General features: G+C 36.6%; 1 protein-coding gene across 2 annotated transcripts in view; it reads right to left on the bottom strand.

The window, feature by feature from the left end:
* Nucleotides 1-1,106: 1,106 nt before the first annotated feature.
* The window catches only part of LOC145996142 (uncharacterized), a 64,613-nt gene continuing 42,353 nt past the window's right edge, over nucleotides 1,107-23,366 (bottom strand). The window contains exons 2-7 of one of the 2 annotated variants that reach the window (XM_083132478.1): nucleotides 12,770-12,925; nucleotides 11,214-11,542; nucleotides 8,461-10,832; nucleotides 7,361-7,665; nucleotides 4,521-4,629; nucleotides 1,107-1,984 (exon numbers count right to left, since the gene is read on the bottom strand). In XM_083132478.1, the coding sequence (XP_082988604.1) occupies nucleotides 4,591-4,629; nucleotides 7,361-7,665; nucleotides 8,461-8,650 (534 nt within the window). In that variant the 5' untranslated portion in view covers nucleotides 8,651-10,832; nucleotides 11,214-11,542; nucleotides 12,770-12,925 and the 3' untranslated portion in view covers nucleotides 1,107-1,984; nucleotides 4,521-4,590. Of the gene's footprint in view, nucleotides 1,985-4,520; nucleotides 4,630-7,360; nucleotides 7,666-8,460; nucleotides 10,833-11,213; nucleotides 11,543-12,769; nucleotides 13,004-23,366 lie in introns of both variants that reach the window. The other variant, XM_083132476.1, reaches the window with a different exon arrangement.

Genomic DNA, 23,366 nt, shown 5'->3' with positions numbered 1-23,366 from the left:
ACCATTCCCCGCATCCACCTTCACTTCGAGCGCTGCTCTGAGAAAGAAAATCTGGATTTCATTAATTACTCTGTATACTATTTCTTGCTCAAGTATTACATTACCATTATTCATTAGATTTGGCCACACAAAGCCATTTTTCACAACATTAAACAAGATTTAGAATTGTATGAACAACAATGAGAGAAATTAGCAAAATTTACAGAATACATCAAATATTGAGCAACTGGCACATTTTTCTACATCAACTATCAAACAATAGATTTCATTCATTATAAATAGTAGCATTGCAAGTAGTGAACACCACCATTTACCCTTGAAAGATGTAGTCGAATTTGTTCATTACATTTGCCACATCATTTTCTTTTCATTTTAGAATATATAACAGCTTTTTTTGTGGGGGGAAATGCGGGGGTGTAGCCTGTACCTGGAACTAGTTATTTTTTTAAAAAAAAAGCCAGCATGCAATCAGTGTAAGTGCCTTCGAGGACATAAAACACAATTCAAAGTTCAATATTAACATTTGAAGAAAATTTAACTTCTATTCTAAGGTTAATTAATTACCCTGTATACCATTTCTTGCTCAAGTATTGTATGAACGACAATGAGAGAAATTAGCAAAATTTACAGAATACATCAAATATTGAGCAACTGGCACATTTTTCTACATCAACTATCAACAATAGGTTCCATTCATTATCAATAGTAGCATTGATTTAAAAAAATGTAAAGTGCTCCCCTGTGCTTAGCACCACGCCACGAAGGTGTGGAGGTCGTGAGTGGGGGTGATGTGATCAGCATCATGCCCCTAACTGCCTTTACCCCCCAGGGTTTCCCCCAGGCACCTATGTCATTCCATGCTGGGTGGGCGCCGGGGCCGCTTCCAACGTTAGAAAAGTTCCCGGATTCGAACCGGCCGGGGATCGAACCCGGGACCTTTAGCATGGTAGTCTGACGCGTTACCGACTGAGCCACCGCGGTCATAGTAGCATTGCAAGTAGTGAATCTTTAACATCACCATTTATGCTTGAAAGATGTAGTCGAATTTGTTCATTAAATTTGCCACATCATTGTCTTTTCAGTTTAGAATATATAACAGCTTTTTTGTGGGGGGAAATGCGGGGGTGTAGCCTGCACCTGGAACTAGTTATTTTTAAAAAAAAATCAGCATGCAATCAGTGTATGTGCCTTCTAGGATATAAAACAATTCAAAGTTCAATATTAACATTTGAAGAAAATTTAACTTATACCAAGGTTAAAAATACATATCCTTATATTCCCACTTCTGGAGCATATTTGTATCTAGTACCGAAGAGAAACTTCGTGAACATAAGGTAATATGAAAACTCTGGAATATCTTGGAATGCCAACTTTTTAAATTTAATATTTGAAGTAGCATATGCTTTGGAAACTAATCTAATGCTAAGGCTTGCATCAGATTTGATACAAACAAATTATTACAATTTTTTCTGATTAAGGTAAGATTTTTATTCAAAATTAAAATTAACAAATTTGCAAAAAAAAATTAGCTGGTAGCACATTTGTTAGGTGCTGATATTTACTGAGGTTGGTTTTGTCCCACTTTTGGATCTCCTGTCCCACTGTGCCAGAGAAGTATCACATAATAATCATCTGTTGTGAGATAACACCAATAACGTCTTACACCACCATACTGCAGATATGGACTTCATATACAGGTAAATGCAATGATTGTGCTATTGTGCACAATGTGGTTTGCAATGTTTACGTCAATACATATGCCTTTATTTCAGTTGTCGCCAAGTCACACATACTCAAATTGCACTAAAACATAGATTGCAACACTTTTCGAAACATGTCCCCTGCTTCCAACAGATACTATTCGGTTCCAATCGGAAGAATGCCAGCACAGAGTCAAATAACGCCACTTGAAGAAAGGTAGACTAGATCCAAGTGCTGTCATCGAAGTTTGTCTGCAGGTCTAAGCTGCTTCACCCACGGAAGCCTAGCAAAAAAGAACGAGAGAATTTACTACAATGAGTTTTATTTCAATTGAAATGAGTTTAAATATCATTTATATCAATAACATATATGATTTGTATTTACATACAAATGTGGGTACACTGAGTATATTTCTTATAATTTTTACTTTGTGACAACTCAAATAACTGTAATTTGTTTCGAACGTAGCATTGTTTCATTTAAATTATTAACATTTTTTTATTGTCTATCTCAAGTACACATGAAATTACAAAATATTAACAGGCAACGTTTACAAGAGTGGAACTACTACTTTTCTCTTCAATCTCTACTTTGTCCTTTTAATGTGTGTGTAGGTCAGCGGCGTAGTTGAAATTATTGAAGAAAACTTATTTTATTCCCGTATTTATCGCTTGAACACACACAGAAATATCAGATTTCAAGTAGAACTTTTACGAAACAATTGAGGACTTGTTTTGATTCGAGTTGTTTCTCTGTAATGCTTCTTGACAGGACTTACGTGTAAGTGAATGGAAGAAATGATTTGGACTCTCCCATGGCGGGTGTGTTTGCTTACGGAGTATCTTCTCAACCAATGACAGGGCACCCCGATTCTGGGACAGATGTAAGGCGCATTACGAGTGGGTGCTAACTGGCGGGAATTTCTGTCTCCAGGCAGGCGAAGCTTACGCTGGCATGATTGCCGCTGCGTATGACTCATATGCTTGCCACGGTCGGAAGAGAACAAAGAAATTCGACTCCCATGTTGTTTCAACAATGCTTGAAGGGAGGTGTAACAAAACGGGTGTCATTTTTAATGTGTAAACTAACTATTAAGTTCATAAACGAGATGGTTTAATGTTGGATATTACCTCCATTAGAAGCAGCGAAGTTAACGATAAAAGAGGAACGTCTGGCAATCCTAGATCCGGCAGCGCCCGCAAAGTTTGGCGCGTGCATCCCAGTTACCCGTAATGTTAAAACATGCGTAATATTTAGCTTTATGATTTACAGATTATTATTATTTTTTTTTTTACCTTTTCCTTTCACTAAGTTGCTTGATATGCTTTTCAAAATTTGCGCAAATATCGTAACCATGATAAGTAATATTTTCGAATGCATTTGCATTTGCAAATTGTGTTCTACGCATTTCCCACAAATTCCTTTTTTTAGTGAAAGAAATATAATAAAAATATGACATGACCTTTCCAGAAGAAGAGTTTGTGTCCTAAACTAAGCTGTATGCAAGATTTTTCAATTGCTACCAGTTGAAAGTTGAGCTACAGGTAATTTATTCTGAAGCCGAATATCGAGTAAAGAGTGTGTTTGAACTTCATGAGTACTTGCGTACTACCCATTTGAATGAAGCTGTTGAACAAGTGTACAAACTAACAGAATTCTTCCTCACTGTTCCTGCCTCAAGCTCGTCGGTGGAAAGATCGTTTTCTGCACTGAAGAGGATTCATACATTTCAACGAAGCACAAGACTCAGGCAAGGAAATCTGACTTGGGACTGATATCCATTGAAAAGGAGCTGCCAAAGACATTGGCCAGAAACTCCCGATTCTACGACGACGTGATTGAGGTGTTCAGACTAAAGGATTGTCGGATCGAGTTATAGTATAAATGAGAATTTTCATTAAGAAATACATATGCTATTATTGTTAACATAGAGTGTGTGCATTTTGTGTTTGAAATTGAGTGTGCCCATACATGACTTAGATTCAAATAGATTCTATTTAGTTAAAATGTTTTTAGGTTTCCTTTATCCAATATTCAGGTCAGGTTTATCTAAGGAGACCTTACACCTTTCATAGACTTACGCTACGCCACTGGTGTAGGTTTCAAATCAACATTTGATAATTTTAACTTTTTACTACTTCATACATATTTTATTTACTATTAACAATCTTATCTGAATACTGAGTCTGTTAACTGTTAAATGAGTCAGTTTGCTAATGATATCAGAAAAGCCAAGTAAAGTATCTGAAGCAGATGGTCCCATGTTTCATGTCCGATTGAGGCACGGTACAGACTCGATTAGCCTACCTGTGCATAAAGTGGACTTAAAAATAAACTAAACAAATAAAGCAAACTGAAAATAAACAGTAAACCATCTAACATTCAAATGGAAAAACTGTAGATCCTTTCTCTGATTAAGTGATTCCATACAGTTACATAGGTACAAGGAGGGAGAGAGAGAGATCACCTACAACTAGGGACGTGAAAAAACATTTACTAATAGTGTGTTCATAAATTATACATTAACGATTTAAAAAATAATATTTTATTTAAAAAGAAGTATTTGCATGATGTAAGAAACAATTGTGATTGTGGCATAAATGGTATGATTTGCAATATCTCGGTAAACGCACGGAAGATTTACCAGTGATATGGTCATACCACAAGGTAAGAAACATCGAGTTATTCCACGATAACTGTATTTCATGTTTTCATTCATGAAAGGAGCACACACTGTTTTCAAGCTATGAGTACTCTCCAAAAATATTGGCTTCATATTTCCTGGGAAATTTACCAATTATCTGATCAGTTCTACTTACTCACTGATCGTATGCAATCAGCTCTCTCCAGTAGAAAGTACCCGAATTGTTCTTCTCATCCATGGAAATCTCAGAATTCAGTCGCAGACGAAGTAGAAGAGATGAAAAACTGTATGGAAGATTAAAAAAGATGTTGACATTTTGTTAGCAATTTTTGTTTCCAAATATTCCATTTTATCAATTCCCAGTACAGGTTTATAACAATGTAAATTCAGTATATTGTAGAAAAAAGTAGAAAATATTCTTGGACCACAAGCATAATTTCTTGACTTTTTCTTGACTTTCTTCACATTCTTGACTGTTAGACACCCTGTTCAAGTTTAGAAATAGAAATTAAAGTTTCGTTTTTATTTGAAAACAATCAAAGATTCAATTTTTTTTAACATAGAATAATTGAGAATTTTATTTGAATAAGATAATTTGTCCGGACTGGTTAAATAGGAAAGATATGTAAAGGTATCGAAACTTTGACCACATGCAGCCGAAATACGATCTAACATTCAATACTCTGCAGATATTAATTTTTATTTTATTCTACTTTACGAAATAATAATTATGTATCCTTTTACATTGTAGAAGAATTTAATGAGATTTGTGTATACATTAATTGAAATGTATGGTGCTCATAGCTGGTCTCTTTGTCAAATATAATTGGGGTCCTGAAAACGATGTTAGGGGATGGACCAGATAGTACGGCACTCGCAGATTGGACTCTTCTGATCCGGCAGGGCCACCTCAAAGTATGGCACTCGCGATTGGGGCCACGAACTAGGTCGGGAATCAACCACTAGCTGGGCAGTCAGGAATGTAGCGGCCCATTCAGGAATCCTCGCAAACCAGACAGTCTGGACTGGAACACCGGGTCTGGTCAAGTCGGGAACGTGTACCTTAGATAGGCCGTCAGCAGGAATATACCATGGGCAGGACAGGTCGGGACCTCAACCACGCCTTAGCAAATATGACGCGAACGGCATCTGATTGGCTTAAACAATGTTACTGTGCTTTTATTGGTGGATTTAATTATTTTTTTCAGACGATTTTGACACTGTTCAATCACAATATCTGTGTAATCATAAGCATTAGGCACAATTCAACAGTGTTGGAAAGAAAAATCAGCAGAAATAATGTTCGAGAAAATTTTCTATGAAAAAGATTTAACTTGGATACTAAATGGAGGAAAAATAAGTAGGGGAAGGTGGGGCAAAGTGAAATAGCTAACAAATAATAATATTTGAAACGCATGTAATTACAGAAATAACAAATCTAAATACACAGTGTAATACCTACATATGTTGGCTACATATAATAAAAACAATGAGATGTAGCCATCTTTACTTTAGGAAAGACATACAATATTTATAAACACTGCAAAAATTTCACTTTGCCCCATATATGGGGCAAAGTGAAAAACTAATTGGGGCAAAGTGAAATACACCAATTGTGAAACATTACAATTAATTATGTGTTACAATTGTCACAAATGTAATGGTTTTCATCATCAATCTCATTATCAAATGTTGTGCATTCCTCATGAGCCCATTTCTTGCACTTGGAGCACGTGATCCATCCCTCACCTGGCTTCGATCTTGAAAAGGGCTCACTACAAAACATGCACTCTTCTTCGTCACTCTCATCAGAAGATTCATCATCTAGGCCTACTGGTAGTTTTGGTTTTTTGTTCTTACCCTTGCTTAGAGCTCGACCCCCAAACAATTGTTTACGGGCTGGCCTGTTCTTACATGATGAATCTTTGCTGTTTCCTGTAGCTGAAAAGTTATGAACCTTCAGCTATGTCAAGTAAGGACTAGAAGTCAAAACTGCTGTCACTCCTGTCTTTCTCGATGTTTTTCGGATACTGTTGTCTCTTATCATTGCAGGCAAAGGCAAGATGTCCTTAGGGCTCACCTGTTTACACACTTTTGATGAAGTGCTAGGTTGTGGCTGTACCGTTAGGACGTCAAATGGACGAACTTTTGGCTCATCGCGAACTATTTGTACTCCTACTCCTGATGGACCAGCTGATGCCTCTCCTGGAACTGCCGATTGGTTTGGAATTACATCGTCCTCAACTGGAGGTAGTCTGTTCGTCGTTTCTGCAGCTACAAAAGCCTCTTCCGGAAAGATGTTGGGGTCACAAGGACAGATTCCAGTTGACTTGAATCCATTTACTGAGGTCACTGTGGTGGCTGCCTTCATGTATGCTTTCCCAAACAGTTCACCAACTTCAGTTATAGAGACTACCTTTCCTGGGTGATTACGTAGCCACGTTGCACATTCCTGAGAATAAAATGTGCTTAATGGCCCCATGAAGGCAACATCTAGAGGTTGGAGTTTATGACTCGTGTGAGGAGGGATACACAGGATATGCACGTGGTTGTCGCGTGCCTTTAGGACCAATTGAAGGTTCTTTGTGTGGGTCGCGTGGCCATCGAGAATAAGGAGTGCAGGATCATGAACGGAAGGTTTGGTACAATGGATGAAATGATCAAACCACTTTGTAAAAATATCTGTCTGCATCCAGCCTGAAGGGTGGCAATGAACAATCGTATCTGGAGGTGTTCCATGGGAAAAGGCTGGATTATTTCTAACACGTGGAAAAATAGAAGAGGTGGAATGTAGTATCCTGCTGCACTAAAGCAGATCACAGCAGTTGTTGTTGTTCCTCTTTTTGCTGATTTAATTTGTCCAACTTGTCTCCTACCCTTTAAACTGATAACCTTGGAAGTTTTATTGGGAACAGTGCTCATACCTGTCTCGTCGACATTATAAATTCGACTAGGAGAAAACTTGTGGATGTCCATCAGTGCTGTAAGGAGATCGAAAAATTTAGCTACAGTTACCTTGTTGAAAGATGAGACTCTAGCTTGAGAAGTAGACTCTGGAGTTCGAAGTGTTAAAGCAGGATGACGTTTCAAAAATCCATACAGCCAGTCTACACCAGCCATTCCAGACTGCTTAGAGAATAGATGTGCAATATTATTACACTCAGCATACTGAAACGCCAGGCAGCGAAGATCCTTCGTCGTGACTCCGAATAGTCGTGATTCCATACGAATCACATGTTCCTCTAATTCTGCCTCCTGAGATTCTGTGAAAATCGTCCTGAATCTTCCTAGTCGTTTCTCACATGACTGGTCAACGTCCACTGCAATAAAGAAAAAAGTGTTAATACAATTAGTATCAGCCTATTGTATGTAATTACGTTTGTCACTCGAACCTTCAAATATGTATAATTTGGTTTACTTTATTTCTCTTTATACTCATAACAATTCAATTTTCACAACAAGACTGAAAAGTCTCCAAACATTATCCTGTGTTACAGTGTAGGTCTACACGTCTAGGTCCTTTCAAATACGGATGGAATGTTTATAGCCTACTGACCATTCATGAATCAATTTATACAATGTTAAGAGCTAATTTTTAATCAAAAACTAACAGTCCAATCAGCAGGGATTTATGAGCTGCACAGCAGGCTTCATGGCACAGTGGTTAGGAAACTAGTCTCTAAATCCGACAGTCTTGGGTGCGGTCCCCACGGTGGGTTTCTGATGTCAAAAATGGGGGGAAAAATATAAGTTTTATTAGCTACATTATTCATCACATGTAGGCCTTTTATCAATAATTTGTTTAATAATGTTAATTAATAGCAGATAAAGTAATGAAAATAAAGTTAATATATTCATTATTTCTTTTTTCAATCCAATACTGTTTCAAATTAGATCACACCTTTAATGTTTTCAAGTTGGTATCACAGTGAGGATAAATGTCTTCATAATTGCTTAAGCCTACTTAGGCCTTCTGCTCATTCACAATACGATTTGATTTAAATTAAACAATGAGAAACTTATTAGCCTACACACTAAAATGCACTAGGCTATATCCATAAGCTGCAGTTCTACAAAAATAAAATGTATTAAATAATACAAATTGAAATTCTTACCATCTCGTTTTACTCGACGGTACAGCGTGGCAACAGGAACGGCGAATGAGTCAGCAGCCTTCTGGAAACTCATAATATTATCTTTTACAGCTGTTATAGCTAGAGCCATAGACTCCTCTGTCCAGGATTGCTGATTAGTTGTGCGTTTGTAATTACGTACCATCTTGCCTGAAACAAGAAGATGTAACATAAATAATACACAATTTTATTGGAATTGTATTAAAATCTAACCATTACTATTTAGATACTTCGAGAAACTGTAGTCCGGGGCAAAGTGGAATAACATTTCTCTTTGCCCCTTTCATTTTGCCCCTGGCACACAGTAGAGGTTTATAAATTATTTGCATTTAATTTATTTCGTCTTTACACATTTGCCATTGCCACATGATGCATGACTTTATAAGTAATAATAAAAATAACAAGAGAATAATGTTAACAAAATACATACCTCTCAGTGTGCAACGAAGCAGGGTGCCAATATTACAAGACCATGTGCTCCAAACACTTTCTTTGTTACTGAAGCCGGAGGAAAAGTTGTCGCGTGCTACCACCTATGAGGGAGATGCACCTGTACGTGATGCTGACAATACATCGGCAAACCAAAAGATGGCGCTGCGTGTGTGCTTGGCAATTCGATCATTTCACTTTGCCCCTTATTTCGCTTTGCCCCACTTTCCCCTATGGCTAATGCCATAAAAAAACTAACTCTTGCAGGTTCTTAAATATACATCACTTCAATATCCAAGCGTATAGAAATATATACATTTGTATTGAAATCCGAAAGAAACAGACTATATTTTTCAGGCACTAACGTTGTAATTGAAATGTAATATCTGACATCTCAATTATTAACGGCTATTTTTTTTAAATTTAAAATTCTGTCCATATTCAGTAATGCTTAAACGCTTCAATCTGGTCACTCAAAAAACACTAACAAAGCAAATGGTGGAGTTTTAAATACATGATTTGGTAACTCTGTTCCTAAGTCACACCTAACCTAAGCTGTATATACTTGCACTTTCTCTGTTAGGTTGTCAACGAGTATACGCATGAGGTGTATAGCACAGTAACATAGACTAAAGCAATCAGTGCCGCGAATATAAAACTATTTCACACTTATACATAAAAAAAATAACTCGAAGTCAAGACGGGACGACGAGTTGGCCAGCCGGGTATATAGTCCACGAGAAGCCGCCCAGGACGAAACCAGATCGTGCCTAAATGGACGAATCCGCGATCATGCCAGTCGGGGTAGAGTCCAGGAGCACCCAGCCTGAGAAGACCATCACGAGCCAGCAGGACGAGACCACGACGGAGTCAGCTTGGAACGAGATCACGACGGAAAATTGTGGAAAGGGAAATGACAACGTATATCGCATCAAGACATGAAGCTTTTCGCAATACACTCAAAGTAATGAAGTAGCTCTAAAAATATATTAAATATAATAATAGTATTTCAAAAGACTGGTGATCAACGTTCCTATACCTTAGTTGGTTGTAATTCTTGTTCTGGACCATGAGTCACGTAAAACTACATTTAACACAATCGGAAAATCCTTAATTTCTATCCCTAAATTGAAGGGTAAAATAAATTTGTATCTACATGTATCTCAATATGCATTTTTTCAAATAACGAATTACCGTCGTGTCTTTCAGTGAATACTCATATTCAATTCAATTCTGATGCTTAATTTCTGCTTCAATTTTTATTCAATGAAGTATTTTTATTACAATCTTATTCCTTTCAGTGTGATAAACTTATAACATCCTAGTTCAATTTTGAAATTCAGGTTCTCATTCTTTAAATACTTCGCATGTGTGTCTCATACACAGGCAAAATGATTTTCTTATTCTTATAACCAACCTACATAGAGAATAAAAACCATTACCACCACACAACTCGTAATTACTGTGCACCCTCATGCAAGTCTATACTGGCAAGTTCTACCTGGTTGAAATATTACCAAGACAAAGGAAATTCAGTGTAAATTATGCAATACACCCATTTGGGTGTAATATCCGCTTGCAATATTCACGACAATTAACTATTGCTGGACCTATTTACCATCCTGATTCATCGAAAAGCACAACATCTTGTTTAGAATTCCTTCAAGAAAGAACACGAAGATTTTAAACTAACAAACAAATGCCAACGTAACTTTTGTCTGTATTTATCTCCAAAATACTCCTCTTCAAATGCAGTTTATCTGGTGGGTGAAAGCAGTCGACTGGACCAGGAATGTTCATTCCAGAACTGCTTCTCCATTTTCGTGAACCCACTTCAGCATCCCTCTCCACAATTATTTGTTAACCTCCGAAGCAACCATCGCATGAACGGGTGATGCACCAGTTGGCAGCATATGAACAGGTGGCTATAGAAGGAAAAAATATATATTTCAAATTCAAAAACAATTTACAATTTCTCTCCCATCCCACATGATACCTAATTACAAGTATCCTCCCTGAATCTTAAATACATCTGTAGTTAACATTCAAACAATCCTCGCTTTTCTGGACTCTACATGTTACACGTTTGAGACAATCTTCAAGTTCCTGTTAAGATCAAATCTCTTGTCATCACCCGATGTCATCGACATACAATTGCAAAGATTTACCACAAAAGTTATTGAAAATATTAGACACCTAATAAACACAAAAGCTTTTGCCGCGAGGGCTGTAACAAAAGTAAAATCTTCTGAATTAATCCTATATGAAATGCCTTACAAGTATCAGCTTTGAAAGAATTATCTTACTTGAACATGCATATCTGTATTCTTCCTTGTATATGCGAGCACGGATAGTCATGCAGAAGTATCCACTTTGCATCTATACAATCCAAAAATTAATTTTTCAGATCGTATTGATACATTTCTTCAGAGTCGTGTTGTTTACTGAAAGGTTAACGGTGTGCAATAAAGTCCCAACGGCTTCAGTGGCTGATATGATAATCCACCCATCTGGAAAGATGGCTTCCTCTTATCTTGAACACTGCTACATTATTGTCTCCTTGGGAAGTTGGATTTCTAAATCCAGACAGTACGCTGACAGTCGAGGCTCTGGTTCTTCGATTTCATCTTGATTTCTGAAAAGTTTGAGGGATAATTAATTAATCGCACAACTCGTAAACGAAGTGTTGATTTTTTATAATTAACGCTATCTAATAAAAAAATGCTACTAATGATCTTACATTAAATGTTTATTTTCTTAATAAAATCAACAGAAGTTTAATGTAATTTCACCCAAGTACTTTTTTGATATTAGATCATGTTTACATGAAGCAGTTTAACATTAAATGTTTTTTATATAGAAACACGCATTTAATTTCAAGAAGTTTATTAAAAAAAAACATGCTGGAACGGCTTTAATATAAAGATTGTCGGAGGCATGATTTCAAAAAATATTAATTACATGACAAGATCAAAAGGCATTGTGTCTTGGGGGGGGGGGGAGGAAGTATTGTCCATATTTGCTTGTTCTGAATCAGAATAAAAAGAACTTCCGTTAAGGTATCTATGCAAGAATTTTGGCGTCATTAAATGGAAATGCTAGCATCAATTCAAGAGAGAACTTAGCCAATACTAGTATGTGCATTGCAAATAATTGTTCAAATTACTACTTCACACAAAATTAGAAATTATTAGCACTAAACCACACCCATACAATTCTACCACCTAATGTTAAGTCTATATTGGCTAGTTCTATCTGAATAACTCAACTAAATTATGTTTATGTGCGTACTTCACGCAAAAGTCAGTTGGTTATGGTTTACCGCAACATAATTAGCTCCATCCAGCAAGATCAGTCAGAAATTGACAATTACGAAATCGACACTTTACCCACAAATGACACATGCCTTCATCAATTACAATATCAGGATTGAAAATCCTAAGAAAGGAAATAAAGTTACAAAATTACCATTTTTTTACCTTTTGTAAGTTTCGATCAACACATTTCAACATACCACTTGTCTGTTTCTATCTGATATAGGATTCTTACAACTGGTTAACAACGATGAGTCTTTGGTGAAGTAACGTTCACTTCAGAACAGGAAGTTCCTAGGTTGGGTGGTCGAGTCTAGTCAACTCGACAGTTTGTATAGTGATAGTCAATATTTAGATTACACGAAATTATACAAAGAATCACAAATGAAATTGAAGGTATTGATAGCTTTGAAACACAATCTCGTTAATTGAAAGCTACCAAGATGATTTTTTCTCTTCAAAATAGCGAAATGATGAAACTCCTCATTCATATTATTTTTTTTTAGATTTATCTTCTAACATCCCACCTTGCAACGAATTCAACTCACCAAATGGACTATTACATCACCACATCTGCATCATGTTATCTGGTGGAGAATCCACATCTGTACAGCAAGATTCAAGAAGTAGAAATATCCTCTCTTCTAGAAGTCTGAGCTAAACTCTCACTTCCTTGGGGAATTGAATGCTGGTGTGTTTCCAGGCTGTAAATGAACTGAAACTTGAGGATCTAGTTGCGGTAGAATTCAAAACTTTTCTTTAAATTCGAAGCTTTACTATAGCTATTGAGAGAGAGAAATCAGTGAATGAGTCATTGTTAAGAGTCAACAAGGTATTTTCGTAATTAAAGTGATGCAAAATTACGAGTTGTTGTAGCAACTATGTATAAAGTCTTAACATAAGAAATATGACATGAGAAACTGAGTGAAATTCTTCATACTATAACAATGTGATTAATTTAAAATCGAAATTTTATAAAAGGTACTGGAATTTTAGTAACAGTAATGAGAAAATAGGTAACACTGGGATGTGTTTCGTATACCTTCACATAACTAAGTCAATACAGAACTAATCCTTGCAACTACTTGTATATGAACTAAAACTACCACCACACCAATACACTATAATCTCTGTACACCTTTACTGCCTTACGCATATCCATATTGACGAGACCAGTCTACTGTGTTTGGGAAACACATACAAAACACATCCCAGTCGTTTACTTCCATGTCAGGTTTCGTGTGGGTATTTTCCTGTTTAGTGAAACACGATAGCCAGCAACTAGTTCAGATGTCATTAGACAGATTGTTTCTTTATGTAAGTTACATACTGAGAGATGCAACCAGATGTAACATCTATCTAAGAAAATCTTAAAGACAATGTGCATAGTTTTTGTTTCTTTATACAACAGGTTCCACTTTCTGGAAATTAAGGTCTCAAAATACTCCAACCTATTTCTCCTGCCTAACAGTCTGTGAATGTGATTTTTGTTCGCAAAGCTGCTTCCTCCCTGGATGACCAATAACCCCATAAATTGCCAGAATCACTAGTATATCAGTAGTATAAAAGTATATAGGATGAGGACACACATAGCGTACAAATGAAGAGGTTATTTGATTAAACAGCCCGATTTGGCTACACTTAAAACTATGCCAAGATGCCCATATGCCCCAATTCTTCAAGTGTGATATGCTCTTAATCCCAAGAACCCTGAATCCTAGTGTATAAATGAAGAACCCTCAATAGACAGATTTGCCTATACTTAAAATTAAGCCAAGTACCCATATGATCTTATTGCTTACAGTGTGCCACTCTGTCAAAATTCAAAGAATCCTGAATTCTAGTGTACAAATGAAGAACCCCCCTCAGATTGATTCGGCCATGTGTGCAAAGGCTGAATCTGCCAGATTGTTGTCCCACAAGCTTGTCAAAAATATGCCCCTCTTGATATTGTTTTGGATACACTTAAAACTAAGCCAAAATGCTTATATTCTCATGCTCTACAACTTACAGATCAATACAATAGAGGATTACTTGGACAAGGGCAGGCTGCAAATTCTATTTTCTTCTTAATCTTTAATCAGTTTTATTGCTCGGGGCAATTATTTAGTTCAGAAATGCATCAATTTTCCTGATCAAAATTGTCTGATAGACTAATACATTTCTGAGAAATTGCTTGCCCGGTAATAAATTATGCATGCCTGGGGGCTTTCATATGCTGGCACGCAAGAGATATAATCTACACAGCTAAAAGGGGGCATTAATGATATTTCTGTGTAATTCACTGAAAGGGCATAAAACTTCCATTAATATTTCTGTGCAATAGGGGAAAATTCTTAGTAAAAGAACATTACCCTTTTGCATGTTGTCATGTATGCCTGAGCCCAATTCAGGTTTTGCCTTGTTCTGATAATATATACACAAGTGAGACTTACAGAATATTCATTGCACAGTTCAAAGTCCAACGTTGACTGTATTTAGCTGATATAGAGCTCATAACTCCTGGGTTCTGATACTCAATAGAATGTGGACATAGTCCCATGGCTTATATGCTTTGTAATCAAAAGCTTCTGGGTTTGAGGCCCCCCCATGGAGAAGTGTTAATATTGCTGCCTTGTAAACAAGAGCTCTGGGTTTGAGCCCTGGTAAAATGTGTAGGCCTCCCCTGATGGCAAAGTGTTTGTATTATTGCTTTGTAATCAAAAGCTTCTGGGTTTGAGGCCCCCCCCATGGAGAAGTGTTAATATTGCTGCCTTGTAAACAAGAGCTCGGGGTTTGAGCCCTGGTAAAATGTGTAGGCCTCCCCTGATGGCAAAGTGTTTGTATTATTGCCTTGTAATCAAGAGGCTCCGGGTTTGAGCCCTGGTAAGATGTGTGAGATTGAAATACATGTGGCAGAATAATATCCCCACACGTGAGATTTTGAGAATATTCACTGCTAGCTGGTATACAGCTGAGGTTTGATGCCTGGTAAAGTGTGTTATACAACAGCATAATAGAGCAAAATTATTTTATATTGGGGATCACCAGAGCCTAGTTACTGCTGTTGTCTGGGTATAAAAGCACCAGCTCAGCCACTAACTGCTGTTACAATTGTTTTGGCATATTATCCATAGTTCTGTTTTTTTGGACCAAGAAATTTTATATAAATAAACAATAAAAATGCCAAACTTGAAATATTGCAATCAATGCAATAAAAATATATCTAGTTCTAATTGGGCTAGGCACCGGTTTAATTGTGACCCTAAGAAATGCAGAAAGGCTACTAAATTGTGCCCAAGATGCCATAAAATATTAAGCAAGGCATATTACAAAAGGCATAAGTGTACTTGTTATGTACAGTCATCAACATTGCCCTCACAGCCATCTACATCTGGTCTGAAAAGGAAGCATGAAGCACCTGTTAATGCTAGAGCAGCAAAGCAGCCACGCTATGAACCACCTATCCATAGCAGTTTTAATGGCCAACTTAGGGATTACAGTTTTGTATCAGAGCCAAGATGTGATATTAAGAAATTTTTGAACAGTATAAATCCTGATGTGCAGGCAATTCTAAATGCACAAAATGGCTCTTATAAGCTGTCCCTCAAATTGTTTACACAATATAAGAAATCAAATGGCACAAAATTTACACAGCCCCACATAACAGAAACTGTAGCTATATACATGGACGTCCGCAGGAATTTCTCCAGGGAGGGGCAAGGAAGGTATCTTTTTCCAGGGGGGGCAAACAAGGCACATTTTCTCCAAAAAGTGTTGTTCTCTAAAAAAAACATTGCTTAAATTTGAATTTATGATGTTCATGCAATAATTAACACATATTATTGTGGTTAAAATGAAATTATATGTGTGAAATACATCATTTTTGGTTGACTTTCATTTTCCAGGGGGGGGGCCATGGCCCCCCCTTGCCCCCCCTTCCGGACGCCCATGGCTATATATTCAAATACAAATTTAGACAAAATAATAAGCAGTTTGATAGAGCAATTGAATATTAAACACACTGAATTTGCAGCAAAAGAATCAGGATGGAGCCTATGCGGAACTTCACACAAGCTCTATGTTAATATTTCTGAATTCAGCCCATTACAAGGTTCCACATATGTGCCTTTACCTGCCAATATTAAAAACAAAAGAGCCGTGGTTAACAAAAAATAATGATGAGAAATGTTCTGTGGTGTATTTTAGCTGCTTTGTTTCCAGTTTTAGATCATCCTGAGAGAATAATTTATTATAAACAACATGAGCACGATTTTGATGATGCTATGGAGGGCTTAGAATATCCAATGTCTGTTCAGAATATTGATAAATTTGAAAAAAAGGCCAGGGATATCAATGGTAAACAATTATCTATTAATGTTTTTATTTGTTCTACTGGCCGTGGCAATTGCTTGATAGCACCTCTCAGAATCAGTACACTTGATGATGATGATGCTGTTCCGATTGATCTGCTCTTAATTGAAGGGGATGACACATACCATTACACTCTGATACACAGTCTTGAAGCTTTAGTCAGAAAACAACAAGGCAAATCCAATACAATATTCAAGTTGTGTAGAAGATGTTTGACTGTATTTGATGGTAAAAAAATAATAAATGGGATTAGTGAAGTGAATGCAGAAATTGCTAAAAACAACTTAGTTGAGCATCTGAAATACTGTGGCAATCATAAACCTGTTCATATGCTTATGCCTAACCCAAGTGAAAATGCCAAATTCAAAAAATTTGAAGCCTTGTTGGAACACCCAGCATATATAGTCTGTGATTTTGAATCAAATCTCAAACCCCTTGCATTCTGCAGCCCAGATCCTGATGAATCTTCAATTACATCATACCAGTTACATGAACCTTCTAGTTTTTATTATGTGATTGTACAGGATGGTGTTGTTAGTAAAGAATATTTATACATGGGAGCAGATGCCATCAAAGAATTTGCACATAGAATAGAAAATGAGTGCCATGACATAGCATCTAATGTCTTATTAAAATCAAAACCTATGTTGCCTTTAACAGAGGATCAGATTGAAGATTTCAATAATGCAGAAAAATGCCCGGTATGTGATTCTGAATTTTCAGATACAAATATCAAGGTGAAACACCATTCTCATACAGATGGTAAATTCTTAATGGCCCTGTGTAATAGCTGTAATATTAAGATCCACAGACCAAAATTTGTCCCTATATTTTGCCATGGTGCATCCAATTATGATTTTCATCATTTGATCAAGTACGAGGGGTTTGACAAGCAGAATTTAAATATTTTAGCAGAAAATGATGAGAAATATATTGCTATTAGCAAGATAATTAAAGTTAATGGTGTTCCTATTCACTTAAGATTTCTTGATTCCTACAGAATTCTGTCTGCTAGCCTGGCTACACTGGCCAGTCAATTATCTGATGATCAATTCAAAATCACATGTGCTTTGTTTCCAAATCAGGACCTGAAATTAATTAGGCGGAAGGGTGTATATCCATATGATTATGTTACAGATTTTTCTAAATTTGATGAGTGTTCTCTGCCACCACAACAAGAGTTCTACAGCAAAATCAGAGCATCTGGAATCACTGATGATGATTATCACCATGCCCAGTTGATGTGGAACAATTTAAAATGCCAGACATTTGGTGATTATCACAAGGCATATTTAAAACTTGATGTCACTCTCTTAGCTGATATACTTCAGGCATTTAGAAAATCTTCCATGGAAAATTATAAGCTGGATCCAATGTATTTTTACAGTGCACCGGGCCTAGCATGGTCTGCAATGTTTTTAAACACTAAAATGCAATTGGATCTGATCCAAGATCAAGATATGTATCTGTTTATGGAGCAATGTATAAGAGGAGGCATGGTGCAATGTTCTCAGAGATATGCCAGAGCAAATAACAAGTATATTCTCAATTATGATCCAGCACTGCCATCAAATTATATACTGTATGTAGATGCCAATAGCCTCTATGGTTATGCTATGATGAAAAAACTGCCATATGCAGGGCTTGAGTGGGTTGAAGACTTCAATATTGAAGATCTTCAGGATTTTGATGACAGTAACTATGGCCTGTTCTTAGAGGTTGATCTCACAATTCCTGATGATTTACACAACACATTTTCTGATCTGCCCCCAATTCCTGAGGTTAAGTGTTCACCTGGCTCTAAACAGATGAAGCTCATGATGACACTAGAGCCAAAACAGGGTTATGTCTTATATTACAAAAACCTCCAGTTCCTCATGAATCATGGTGTTCAAGTGACCAAAGTTGGCAAAGTTTTGAGGTTCAGGCACTCAAGATGGTTGAAGCCATATATTGATACAAACACAGAGCTTCGAACATCTGCAATGAGCCAATTTGATAAGACTTTGTTTAAATTGATGGTCAATTCAGTGTATGGCAAAACCATAGAAAATGTTAGAAAACATACTGATGTTAAAATAATTACTGGCCCCAGCCGGAGCAAAAAATTGATAGCAAAGCCTAATTTCAACTACAGAAGAATTTATGATGACAATATGGCACTTTTTAATATGAAAAAAACAAAGATTAAGTTTGATAAGCCTATTTATGTAGGGGCTGTGATATTGGAATTGGCCAAATTACACATGCTGGAGCTCTATTATAATGTGTTGAAGCCTATTTATGGTGATAGTGTAAAACTGATGTACATGGACACAGATAGTTTTATTCTTGATATTCAAACAGAAGATGTTTATCAAGATATGTCACAGCCTGCATTGCTTGAATATTTTGATACCAGTGAACATACAAAGATTCAACCCCACAACAAAAAAGTGCCTGGCAAGTTAAAAGATGAGACACTTGGTGATGTTATTGTGGCATTTGCTGGGTTAAGGGCCAAGATGTACAGCTTTGAAACATGTAGTGGTGGTGTTGCAAAAAAAGCCAAGGGCATTGGCAGAGTAACTGTTGACAAAGAGCTTGAATTTGAAGATGATGAAGATTGTCTCAAAACCCAGAGTTCAATCAGAACATCAGAATGCAGAATTCAGAGTAAAGATCACTTGTTGACTACAAATGTTGTAAGAAAAGTGGCTCTGGACCCACATGATGATAAGAGATGCATTTTATCATGTGGCATACATACTCTACCATGGGGTCATTGTGATTTGAAAAGTGGCAATCAATGCCCAATTACAGAGCATGATTTGAAATAAATAAACATGCCTATGAACTTATTTGGGTTCAAAAAACTGGCTATTATGGACCTGCCAACACCAGCACCCTCTTCTGATATACAATCTGTAATATCTAAACTAAGTGGTTTGTTAATTATTCATCTGAACAGCATACTTACAGATGTTGTTGATGAAACAGGTAAAACATTGTACATATTTAACAATTTAAATTATTACCAATTACCTGTAGGTGGCCAATTACAATTTATTACAACTCCCGAGGGTAATGTCAAGGTTTCAATAGGCAAAAATATTTACAGGATAAAGCACTCAAACATGATTTCTGGCACTGTATATACTGTTTCTGCTGGTGACTGCTTATATATTGAGGTCCCGGGATCCTATGACAAGCTTATACCATTTTTTATAGAATTAAGAATTAGATATTCAATAATAAGAAACCACTAAATCAAAATGCCTAATGATATATTTGGCCATACAAGACATGAAGATCACAGTGATGAGATTCTTATGCTTGATGTCAGAGTCAAGAAATTAAGAAGTGATTTACAAGCTTTACAAACCACACTCAATGCCAGTCTTCAACTAGAAATTACAAATTTACAATCACAATGCATGGACCCTCTTCTTAAAATTGATTCTGAACTCAAATTGCTGCTTCAAAAATATGCTGATTTGTCCACATTGGATAATTTTCAAAGTTTAGAGGAGGCTGTAGCAGCTCTTCAAGCCAAATTTAAGACCCAGGCCACCAACTCTGAGCAATTGAAACAACAATTGGAAGAGCAGATTAATAATGTCCAATCACAGCTCCAAACAATTGTCAAAAGCATAAAATCACAAGAAGATTTTGATCTAGTGATTTCCACTCTAAAAGAACAGATTCAATCACTGGAGATTCCTAATCTGGGCCCTCTAAACAATGCCATAGCCGAGGTTAAAGAAAAAATTGAGACACTTGAAAATTTTATGAACAACTTGCCATCTTCTGATGCTTTGAGTGCAATAACTCGGAGTGTTGCCAACATTAAGCTGCAACTTGAAACATATGAAGATTTTGGAAAAATTCAGAGTACCATAACCCATCTTGAGGGTACAATAGCAGCAGTGCAAAGTGATTTGACAAATGTACAAGAATCTCTAGAATCCCGCTTGCCTGGTATTGTAGACACCCTTGTCAGTGTCCAGCAACAGATCACAAAACTTGAAAACCTCAACACTGAATCTGAGCTATCTCATTTTCATCACTTGATAGATGATATTCAAACAAAACTTGAAATTTTACAACAATCAACACCTACTCAGGCAGATATAGCCCTGCTTCAAGATGCTATGCGTGGTGTGGTTGATGCTTCTGAATTAAATTATGTGAAATTGGCACTTGAATCTTTGCAGAATACTGTATCAAATCTGCCTACATCACAGGAACTTAAAAATATAAAGAGAGCAGTGAATCGCATATTGAAATCAGAAGATATCAAGAATATCCAGACAGAGATCAAACAACTTACTCAGACAGTGGCCACTCTACCAACTAATCAACATATTAATGAACTTTATGCTTTATTTGAGGATATCAGAAGACAGGTCCATGATCTTACTGCTCAAAATTCAAAATTGGCAGTTGTTGAAAATTTACAGCAAATTGTGGCTAATATCAAGCAACAGCTAGGGACCATGGAATCCAATCAAGCAAATGCTTTGTCTGTTTTTGCCACCCAGCTACAAGAGATTGTGCAACAATACAAAAAACTTGTTGTGGACAAAGATCAAGCCAGGCCATGATGATGTTGTTAGGACTATCAATGAGCACCTTGAATCTGTAACAAGTAGATTGCTTACAGCAGAAAAAGAAATAACTGGCATAATCGAGAATCCTAAACATACAGTAATTCTTGAATTGTACAGTATCCCCAACAAAGAATATGATTCACCATTTACACCATTACAAAATATATATGCTGTCCTCTGCACAATTTTATTACCAGTTTTTTGTTGGGGGCACACTTAGACCAATCAAGATCAAATATTGGCTACAACCACAGGCACACCACTACCCTACCTTATCAATAACAAATGCTGATAACAAAGCAAAGGTCACCAGTGTAGAGTTAGAAGATTTTACAGACCCCAATACATTAGAAACATCTTATGCTGAAGATGATGGCTCTCTGGAATTTTATATACAAATAGGAGACAAACTGTATTTAGAAAATCCTGTAGTATCAGCTGCTGAACACCCTATAGTTGCAATATTCTTGTTTACATACTATGTCTAGACAAATTATTGTTGATGAATTACACAGACAAGCCAGACATAATTATAAGAGACTGCCAGTAGTCACAAAAGGCATAGATGATTTATGGCAGTGTGACTTGGTTGAGATGGCAAGTGGACAGCTGAAAAACTTAGACAAGATCAACAAGGGCTACAAGTATCTACTTACTGTCATAGATACATTTTCAAAATTTGCCTGGGCTGTGCCACTCAAATCCAAGACTGGAGCATGTGTTACAGAAGCCTTCAGGACAATCATCAATCAGAGTGGAAGATCACCGCGCTATTTGCAAACAGATAATGGCAAAGAATTCTATAATTCTGTGTTCCAACAATTTATTAAAAGCCAGTCAATACAACATAACTCGAGTTACAGTGATCTCAAGGCCTCAATTGTAGAGAGATTCAACAAAACCCTAAAAAATCATATGTATAAACAATTTACACTTCAAGGTAATTATAAATGGCTTAATATTCTTCCAGAACTTCTACATAAATATAACAACTCGGTCCATTCCACAATCAACATGAAACCCTCTGAGGTAACTTCATCTGATGAGCAAAAATTGATCAGCACTGTTTATTATCCTAGATACCAGCCAACAACAAGAAAAGCCAAATACAAGGTGGGTGATCAAGTAAGAATCAGCAAATATAAGCACTTATTCAAAAGAGGCTTTACCAGAAACTGGAGCACTGAATTATTTACAGTGGTTCAAGTTAAACCTGGGACCCGTTACACATATATAATAAAAGATCACCGAGGAGAAATTCTCAAAGGCAGGTTTTATGAAGAACAACTCAGCAAAACTAAGCAGCCTGACACATATCTCATAGAAAAAATCATCCGCAGAAAAGGAAACAAGATACTTGTCAAATGTCTAGGACTCCCAGAACACAGCTGGATCGAGGCAGACAAAGTGATACTATGAACACCTGGGATGTTATAAAGAGACTGCCAGAGCCTGAACAGCAGATTAAGAGCAATGGCAAGCTGCTGCCTGATAATATTAGATGTCTTATTGTTGGGCCATTGGCTTGTGGTAAAACTACACTAATGATTGATAATTTTTTATTGGCACCCAACTGGTTAGACTGGAAAAACAGGCACTTGTATGTCTTCTCTAAGAGCTTGGAACAATTAAAATATCAGCAGCTGATGAAGCTATATGATGGACTGGATATAGCCACTTTTGAACCAGATGTTAAGCCACTCCATGAATGTCTCGATAATTCTCTTGTTGCGTTTGATGATATTATACTGGATAATCAAAACAAGGTTAGAAATTTCTTTACACAGGGCCGACACAAAAACATTGATTGCTTCTACCTGGCACAGACTTTTTCTAAAATACCGAAGCAGCTGATCCGAGACAACAGCAATTTTATATGTGTGTTTCATCAAGATCATACCAACCTCTAACACATACATGATGAACATGTAGGTGGGGACTTGAGCTACAATGATTTTTCCAAGTTTTGCAGTAGGTGCTGGAACCAGGACAGTTATGGCTTTGTTACAATTGATATGACAAGGACACCCAATAGTGGCAAATACAGAAATAAAATCAACAATTTTCTAGACATTGAAACACACATAAATAACCATGAAAAGGCCAATTATTGATGATCTTAAATTAAGAGATTATCTTGTAAAAAGATTTAAGGGATGGAAATCAGAGAACCGAGGAATCTATGAACAACACAAGCAAA

Source organism: Lepisma saccharinum, chromosome 12, assembly GCF_977018435.1.
Source record: "Lepisma saccharinum chromosome 12, izLepSacc3.1, whole genome shotgun sequence".
NCBI classification, from domain to species: domain Eukaryota; kingdom Metazoa; phylum Arthropoda; class Insecta; order Zygentoma; family Lepismatidae; genus Lepisma; species Lepisma saccharinum.
Note: the sequence above shows the minus strand (reverse complement) of the source record. Positions and strands in the feature narration are given on the sequence as shown.